The 9,254-nt window shown below is 38.4% G+C and overlaps 1 protein-coding gene across 1 annotated transcript; it reads right to left on the bottom strand.

Moving 5' to 3' along the window:
- Nucleotides 1–1,208: 1,208 nt before the first annotated feature.
- On the bottom strand, nucleotides 1,209–8,731 carry cdc45 (CDC45 cell division cycle 45 homolog (S. cerevisiae)). The gene is made up of 18 exons (XM_050051008.1): nucleotides 8,567–8,731; nucleotides 8,337–8,396; nucleotides 7,151–7,243; nucleotides 6,917–7,054; nucleotides 6,626–6,772; nucleotides 6,480–6,538; nucleotides 6,336–6,384; nucleotides 6,176–6,237; nucleotides 6,023–6,073; nucleotides 5,764–5,883; nucleotides 5,507–5,638; nucleotides 4,434–4,532; nucleotides 4,169–4,330; nucleotides 3,911–4,049; nucleotides 3,672–3,755; nucleotides 3,089–3,207; nucleotides 1,820–1,896; nucleotides 1,209–1,552 (listed from the first exon to the last, which is right to left on the bottom strand). Exons 1-18 carry the CDS (start codon nucleotides 8,615–8,617, stop codon nucleotides 1,488–1,490), a joined length of 1,707 nt encoding a protein of 568 aa, XP_049906965.1. The 5' UTR covers nucleotides 8,618–8,731; the 3' UTR covers nucleotides 1,209–1,487.
- Between the last annotated feature and the right edge of the window lie 523 nt (nucleotides 8,732–9,254).

Genomic DNA, 9,254 nt, shown 5'->3' with positions numbered 1-9,254 from the left:
CTTAGCATTAACATAAGTAACAAGATGTAGCCTTCCCATTGCCCTTATCTTAACCTTAATCATCTCTCTTTAAACACAATACTTCATAGCTAGCAAATTGCAAACTTAGCAATTTCACAGGGGCTTCTGCTTCTGGGCCAAAGTGACGTGTAGCTCAAGGTGGGTGAGTTATGTAACTAAAGGGCAGGTCACGTAGCTGCTTCAGCTGTAGTTATACCTATTCCAACAGTCTGGTTGGCCCATTGGTTAAATTAAGAAAAAAGAAAGCCATGCTCAAATTGTAAAATATAACCAACGCTCTGACTAATAACTGAACGCCCTAGGCTGCCCTTGTCAGTTGCTCCATCTTGGACAATGCGGTACAACTTAAAAATATTAGTGGGGTAAGGTATGGAAACCTTGGGATTCATTACCCTACATGTTAAATTGCACTGTCACAACATCATTTTCTTGCCTGTCGTTCAAACATACTGGATTCAAACTCTATAAACATCATTCTAGCTAATATGCGTGGAGGGAGAGATGCAACCTGGGGGAAAATAAAGAAATGTACCTTATGGTAAACAGCGCTGTCACACACAGATGCAAATTAGAGCTATGCAACAGCTATAGAAAATAAATTTGCACACAACAAAATTCAATGACTTCTTGATAACGTCCATAGATTTTACTGATTCCAAGACTTTTCAAGGCCTGGAAAAAAAGACTGTGGAATTCATGACAGTGGGAACCCTGCTGAACCACTGTCAGAAGACACAATGATGACACAGTTCTTTAAGAAACTGTTAAAGGATCTCTGTTTCATCTTAAGTGTTGTTCCCTAAGCATTCTGGTCTCTTGATGTTTTTACTCAGCTCCAAGACATTTTCTGTTTATGCCACTGAATCATGTAGGAAATTAAAAAAGGACATAAGGTGGAGTATTTGAAAGTAGTCTGTGATGTAATTTCTGTAATAAATCTCCAACAGCAAGAATCTATCTCACCAAGTGAAGTGAAGTTAAACTGTTATTTTTTCGTTTGGAGACCTGGCAGCATGAGCAAAACAAAAGACGTGTATAACACGATAAGAGTAACTACTCATGATATGAATTTGAAGAGTGAAGGTAGAGCCATATTTCTGCAAAAGAGATACTTTCCTACATTTCACAACTCTCATATCTGAAATACTTCTGGAAACAATAACAAACAGACCAACAATGCATTAAAGTAACTTACTATGATTTATTAAACATGTTAAAAATGTGATGAACCCCTCACATACACAGACAGGAATAAAAGACAAATGTCACAAAAATTTAAAAGCAAAATTAAGACTTCCACACATTTACAAAAAGACTGTACAATATACACACAAAACTGATAAAAACCTTAAAACTCATGGATAAAGTTCTTGTACTGGTGACACTGTACATGTCTGACACACAGAAAGGAACAGAAGCAGCACTTAAAACTGTTCAAGACTCAAAGCTCATGCTCACGTTCCCTCTCATGACAGCAGGGTGATGAGTGCATCCAGAAACTTGCTCCTGTCCTCCGTCTTCAGTTCAATTACTGCAGAGGTTTAAAAAAAAAAACAAAGCCAAAAGGTAGTTTGGGATAAATGTTTCTGGCAGGAAGGTGCAGAAATACTAAACAAATGTTATTCCACATGTGAAACATGACTGATATTTCATGATTCCCACTGTCAGATGTGCTACTAGAAATGAAGAGAAGGCTGCCACCTTGTGTCTGATGAAGAGATAAATGGCTACACAGATAAACATGTATGAAGACTTGGACACAGCACATTAGAGGTGTTAATGATAATATAAATCTTACTTGAAGTGTCAAAGTTGTCATGAAGAGTTCTGGAGCTGGTGCTCTCTGCAGCTTTCTCAAATGCTCGACCAAAGAAACTTTCAGAGTACAAAAAAAAAAAAGTTACGAGTTGAGGAAATTAGGCAATTTTGCTGTATACAACTCAAAATTAGTTGATAAATCAATTAATCAATAGACAGACAAAATAAACATCAACTATTTTGATAATCGGTTGTTTCAGTCTTTTTTAAGCAAAAATACAAACAATTTTCTGGTGTCCACTTCTCTAATGTGAAGACCTTCTGCTTTTCTCTATTTTATATAATTGTAAATGTAATATTTTTGGGTTTTGGACTGTTGCAGGGTGTCTGCAGGTATCAGACACTTAAATTGAATGCTTTTTAAGACCTTTTTAAAGATCGCCTTCAACCAAAACCAAGACCGATGTAAGTCATATCAATGTTACTCATTCAAGCATGGCAGGCAGGTATAATTAGTACATATGTGCTCCCGTGCAGGCATAGGTGTAGATTTCAGGGAGGATGCAGGGTGCACTTCTCTGCCGAATTAAAAACATTAAAGTAGCAGAGGACTTTTATTTTGAGAGCTCGACTCATTTTGACAAAATAAAATTGAAAAAATAGATAAATGAAATTAGATCACGTTTGTAGCCATTAAGAACGTATAAATTCAAATATATACATATAAATACATACATACTATTTAATTACTTTTAAAGCCTAATACTTGTGACATTGAATTTAAGACATTTTAAGGACCTGCAGACATCCTGTGTTGGTCAGACAAAACGAGCAGTCTGAAGACGTCACATTGGACTCGACTCTACTGTTCTTTACACTGGCAATACTAGCAAACAATATAAATACATTTTTGTCTTGCAATTACTGAAGTCTAAGGAAAGAGAAAAATACTTTTTGAATAAGGATGATTCAAATATTTTGAGTAATGCACATATTAAATCGGCTGAAGATGTGAGTCAATAGTAGTATTTCATCTCAAAGCATCACATATTAACATAACAAGGACATAAACTCATCGGCAGAGTCAACAGCAAAAACTTTACCAGATATGGAATATTTGACTATATCGTATATTTCAAGATTCTGGGGTTATATTCTACACATTAGTTAGTGGTTGAAACAGCTTTGTAAACAAGGTACTGCACTTTTACGTGGTTTGTTGGAGAAACATTATTTAGTATATTATTAGCTCTGCTCCTACTGTTTTGGTAATATCCTACATATGTTTTAAAAAAAAGGAACGTCTTACTTCTTCTTGTCAGATGTTTCAGACTCGGGTGGGATTCCCACAACAATGACAGTTCCCTTCTCCACATCCTTGGGAGCAGCCATGATGAGCGGGAGCAGTTTGCAGCGCTTATTCCTCGTCTAACCGACAAAAACACCACGAGTGAAAGAGTGACACCAATAACACAGTATGTTTTCAGTGCAAGTAAAAGAAAGTCTGTCATGATAATTATGTTATAGACTTATCGAGATCAGCAAAAACAATGGTGGCTACATCCATATATTGTATGATATTGCCTATTGTGTTAACATGCGTGGCACAGCACCTTAGCTGAACGAACAGATGGAAAAAATATGCTGAGACACGTTTTGGTTTCCTTTCTGGTCAGATTACAAGGTTTTTGTTTTTGGCTCTTTGACAGAGTGTACTTACAATTTTATTCTTTAATATTATCATTCTAACAGTGGCATAAAATGGTCTTAAAACAACAACAACAATAATATTGTTTATTGTAATTATTTCTGGGCAATATATCGTCCAACAAAAGTAGTTATTGTGACAAACCTAATTAAAAGCTTCTTATTTCACAGTCTGAGATACTTACAGAGTGGACAAAAGCCTTCAGGAGGTACTTGCAGAGCAGAGTCAAGGCCATGGGCTTAGAAAAGAGCTTCACGTCAGGTGTTCCCTACACATGGAAGAGCAGGAGGAGGAAAGTGTTGAGCTGAGCAGGATGTAATGTAGAGAAGCAGCCACACACACACACACACACACACACACACACACACACACACACACACACACACACACACACACACCTGCAGGTCTCACAGACGCTCTTACCTCCATGAGGTAGCAGTAGAGGAAGGGTCCCTGTGACAGGATGAGGTTGGTGCAGATGCAGCTGGCGACGGTCTGCTGGATGGCCATCAGCTTCTTCTTAGCCAGGTCAATGCCTGAATGTAGACGATCGAGGTTACTCCTACACGCAGACAGAGAGACCAACAGAGGACAGAAAGAAAACTTGTTTTTATAACTTGATGATAAACATCCATTTTATAGTGTTAAACCACTCATCCTCGTCTTTTCATCAACACAAACCTGGACAGAGAGTCCAGAGCCTTGATAAAGTTGTCACTGTCGCTCTCATCTTTCTCAGTGCTCTCCAGCAGCGCAGTGGTAGCATGAACCATGTCACCGGCCAAGAAGCGGTTCTTAAAGCCGAAGTGAACACCAAATGTCTGGATGCGGATGTCCTTCATACTGATGGAGGTGAAGAAAAAAAAGACAATAAACGCATCTGTCAATAAACGCATCTAACAGCAAGTGAAGCCTTGTCTTCTTCAGGTCTTTTCTAGATTCATACCCATATTTATTGGAAGACTCCTCAATGACCTCCCTTAGGTTTTCTTTGATCGACATGTCCATGGAGTTGAACTTCTGCCTCACTTGCTTCAGAGGGAGACTGTAAAAGCATCATTGGCAAACATCAGCTACTAAAACAAGTAAGGTGGCATTTATACTTCTGCGTTGAATCGACACCGTACCTATGCCGTAGCCAGATGTGCACTTCCCCAGAAATCTAACTATGTGTCGCAGCGACACACACCTCCTGTCTATTTTTGTAGAATGAAACCATTTCCCTCAGTGGAAACAAAGCTGTTATTTACTTTAATTTCACAGATAAGAAACAATAAATTGTGAAGACAATAAAGCCTCCACAAAAATTTGATTTTAAGTCTTGTGTGTGATTTATCCTGCCTTCATATGAGCAGAAGAAATCTCAGCTTGTCGCTAGGCTAATTCATACAATGTAAAATGCTATAGGCTTGTGCTAATAACGTTAGCATGTTATATTTGTTTGGAAAACGTGTTTAGTGTAAGACAGTTGTTTTGTCGGTGAACCTTGTGAGTTGTAATGGAGCTGAATTTTGTAACATCACCTTTGTTAGATGTGGCTGTTGTCCCTGGTTTCTTACGAGTTGAGGAAACATTTGCTAGCTCCTAGGCTAATTTATACAATGTAAAATGCTATAGGCTTGTGCTAAAAACATTAGCATGTTGTATTTGTGATGAAAATGTGTCCCGCAAAAGACAAGTGTTTGTCTGTGAATGCTGCGAGTTATAGTGAAGCCAACTTGTGTACTTGTGTTTGAAATTCTCACCATCAAGCCATGTTTAATGTGTTTTTTATGTGTGTTTTGAGTGTTTTGGATCACCTACACTTTCACTTCACAGAAACCCCGCTTCCAACTAGTGTTTTGGAGATGTAACTGTAGAGCGACACAGACACACCACCCCACAAGTATAAATGCTCAAAATGGCGTAGGCAAGGTGCGTAGGCTAGTGTAGGGTTGGCTTAAGGCAGCTCTTTTTCCTCATTGAATTCCATTCAAAAAAATTTTGTTGACAGACATTTCATTTTTTTAGGCACTTTACCCCATATCAGCTAAAAACTCCTGGAGCTTCTTTTGACCATTTAATGTCCAAAGCTTGAAGTGGCATGAGGTGTAACAGGAATTACAGATGCTCTCATACAGGGACCAGTGCTGGTAGAGGGTTAGACGGAGGCTGAAGCAGAGTGTTAAGAAAAACTCAAAGGAAAAAGACGCAGTTTGTCTAAGTGCTTTGACTTCCACTACGACACTTGAGCATATAATGTAAAAGCTCCACATGACAATATGAATTAAGGATACTCGTATTCAAAGCAGATCCTCATACAGTCGATGGAGAGAGAGTTCTCTTCGTCCTCGTTTCGGTGGTTATGCCGGGAAACATGTCTCTGCATTGTGGCGATGTCAGTTACATATTTCATACTAAAAAGAACAAGACAGACAATAACAAATTAATTCAATGCAAAACACAGTACATATATCTTGCAATGACTGTTTAATTCTGAAGGAATCACCTGATGCTTTTGAGAATTATGCTTTGAAATATTGTAGACATTCTTACTGTGTGATTTTATCATGAACCCACTGGTCTGTCAGCCCGATGACAGCCCACCTGCAAAGAAACAACTCAAGGTCTACAACTGAAAGTCTCCACAGTGCACCGTGCATTTCCACAATGTTTATGTCATTAAAATGGTTTAATTAGGTAGCTTACCAGAGCATGTCCTTGGTGTCTTTAGTCAACACCCACGCCAGCTCAAAAAACATCATCGCAGCCTGACAACAGAATATGTGAAATTAAAGTCAACACACAGCTATGCAGGATGAATCTCATATTTGTATGGAGATAATAATAACTTTAACTGTCTACTCACAGACGTCCCGTGATATTCATACTGCTCATAGTCAAACAAGATTTCCCTCCTGAGGAAAGAGTAACACTTCAGTGTCAGTTTATAAACTGATTTCTATATAACAAATACCATCCACACACCTACGCTTCACTAAAAACACTTCACCTTCGTGCCTCCCACTCCCTCTTAGCTCGCTGTCTTTCAATTCTCCTCTCAACTGCACCCTGCAATGACAGGCACATAATCATTAGTCACGTCAACACTGTTCTGATTCATTTCAGCAGGTTATTCTCATTCTGGTTCATGCGTACTTCATCAAATCTCCTCCGTTTCCCAGACGGCTCTGAACCTTCATCACTCTCATTTCCAGAGTCACCTCCTTCCTCCTCGTCATCTCGAAAGATATCATCATACGAGGGCACACCAAGGTCGTCATCCTGTTTGATTAGTAGCTTTATCTATGGATGAGATGATGGAAGTTTACACAATGTTAGATTTTGGTGTCCCTCATTAACTTTAAAAGCTAAAGTGAAAAAAGTACTTAAAAAAAAACAAAACAAAAAAACACAATAATTTGAGCTGAACTGATCATTGTTCATCACCTGGGTGTCATTGTAGACATTGACCACATCTACAGGCCGGTGAGTGTCACAGATGAAGAAGATGGAGTCATCATCGGGCTGCAGCATCTCAAGAAGGTCGACATTTGCCCCACAGTTGATGAGAACAAAGTACCTGAACTACAACACACCAAAATAAGACATTTAGTTCAGAGTTACATTGTGGAAAACCTTGACATTAAGTCATGTGTATGCTCAGTTCAGATCTGATCATACCTGCTCTTTGTGTTCAAGGAAGGCAGTGCCGAGGTCCTGCCAGCCTGTGACTGGTACAAGTGTGTACTGGACCTGATCACAGTGGAACAGCGCCTGATAAAGAGACAAGATTCAGGAAATATTGTTTAATTTACTGATATGTCATAAGTGGGTCACTGTCAAATAAGGACACAGGAACAGCAGGATGTCAGCAGGTATCAGACACTAAAATTTTGTGTTTTTTAAGATCTTTTTAAGATAATATGTGACTAAACTTAAGACAGGTTTTTTTTTTTGGAACAATGACCATTTTCTTACTCCAGCATTGCAGGTAAACATTAAGGGAAGTAGTACATATGTGATCCTGTGCAGAGGTACATTTTATCAGGGAATATGGTTAATAGAGGGAGTTGGGTTAACCTACATTTTGCCAATAGCTAAGTAAATGGCAAATGGACTGCACTTGTATAGTGCCTTTCGAGTCTACTTTACTCAAAGCACTTTTTACACTATGAGTCACATTCACACACACATTCATACACTGGTGGCCGTGGTTACCATACAAGGTGCCACCTGATAGTCAGTTTTCAACACACTCACAATCTTCCAATTAGTGTGACAAGCAGTTCCTGAATTTTTGTTTCTGAAATACTCAGACCAGCCCGTATGGCACCAACAACCACACCACTTTCAAAGCCACTTATATCACCTTTCTTCCCCATTCTGATGCTCGGTTTGTATTTCAGCAGGTCGTCTTGGTCCTCGTCCTAAGGTTTAGTTTTAGTAAATCCTCTCTGTACATATTTGAGGAATTCTATCCTTATATTTAATATAAATATTATTTTTGTGCAGCTTTTACAATAACATCTGCTGACCATAAGTGTAAGAGATAAAAGTAGAGGTATTTCATTACTATAATCTCATGTTAACAGATTCTGTGCACACGTCAGTTATTAGTTGTTATTATTGTTAGGAGGGAGCTGCTGAGGTATTACAGTGTGCACCTGTTATTGTTCATTGAGTACACGACCTACACTACAGTTAGAAAGTGCTACTCATTGATAAAGTCAAACAAAATAATAAGCTGGTGTTTACCAAGGGAGCAGGACACATGATGTATTTTATTCGAGGGGATAACAGTACGTGCCCAGTCTGTACAGGAGGTAGCAGGAGCTAATGTTTGCTAACAGTTAGCTCATTATCTTACCTGTATTATTTTACAGGCGCACAGAGCGTCGATGTCTGACGCCACCAGGAGGGCGACTCTCTGAAAGCAAATAAACACACGACAGATCGTGTGATTAGTACAGTATAACATATAAAATAAATACTGTGCTGACGATAACGAATCTATAAGCTAAGTAACGTTAGCAAACAACCCTTCATTGTACAAGTTAGCTGTCCTAACGTCACAGTAAGTTCGCTCAAACAACGTACCTGGTTGGCAACAACTTCATAAAACTCCTTTCTTATGTCCGTGATGAACATTTTCACAAATTAAAACCTTTTAAGATGAGACAAACCGAGTAAAATGACGCTAAAACATGAACAGCAGGTTATTTTGGTTGACTGTCAGACACGGAGCTTTCTGTTCCTTGTTGGAAATGTGGCGCCAAATCTGGACGTCACTTCCAGCCTGCTTCCAACCAATCACTGGGAGGTACTTAATCGGCGTCATATGTTCGAGGCCACGCCCACCGCATTGAAGAAAACAAATCCTGCAAAGATGGAGAAGGACTTTTTTACCTTATCACTATTATATCTTAAACAAGGCTAAAGAAATCCATCTTCAAATTTTACAAAAAACATCCCATGCTAATTGTCATATTGCTAAGTTTATTGATACTGCCTGCTCTTTTTGTAAATGATAATAATAATGACTTTTTCAAGGACAAGGAAAGATCCATAGCATACCACACAAAAACAGACAATCATCTATGTACAAAAATATGATAATAAATACAATATATATATAAAAAAGACAAGAAATACCAAATGCTACATCATACATGTTCATAAAAATGGACAAAATTCAATAAACTGCATATTGTAAACAATATAGAAACTATTTCTCATCTCTTTTTAATATGAAATGTCCAAAAGATTTTGGATATATCTGGAGTCT

This window comes from Epinephelus moara, chromosome 8 (assembly GCF_006386435.1).
Source record: "Epinephelus moara isolate mb chromosome 8, YSFRI_EMoa_1.0, whole genome shotgun sequence".
NCBI lineage: Eukaryota > Metazoa > Chordata > Actinopteri > Perciformes > Serranidae > Epinephelus > Epinephelus moara.
Note: the sequence above shows the minus strand (reverse complement) of the source record. Positions and strands in the feature narration are given on the sequence as shown.

Excerpts from the sequence above, each read along its gene's own strand:
- cdc45 (XM_050051008.1), bottom strand. The coding sequence starts at position 8,617 with ATGTTCATCACGGACATAAGAAAGGAGTTTTATGAAGTTGTTGCCAAC. Across the intron at positions 7,244-8,336 it reads GCGCCTGTAAAATAATACAG|GCGCTGTTCCACTGTGATCA; the intron begins GTAAGATAATGA and ends TCTCTTTATCAG. Across the intron at positions 1,553-1,819 it reads TGACAACTTTGACACTTCAA|TAATTGAACTGAAGACGGAG; the intron begins GTAAGATTTATA and ends AAACCTCTGCAG.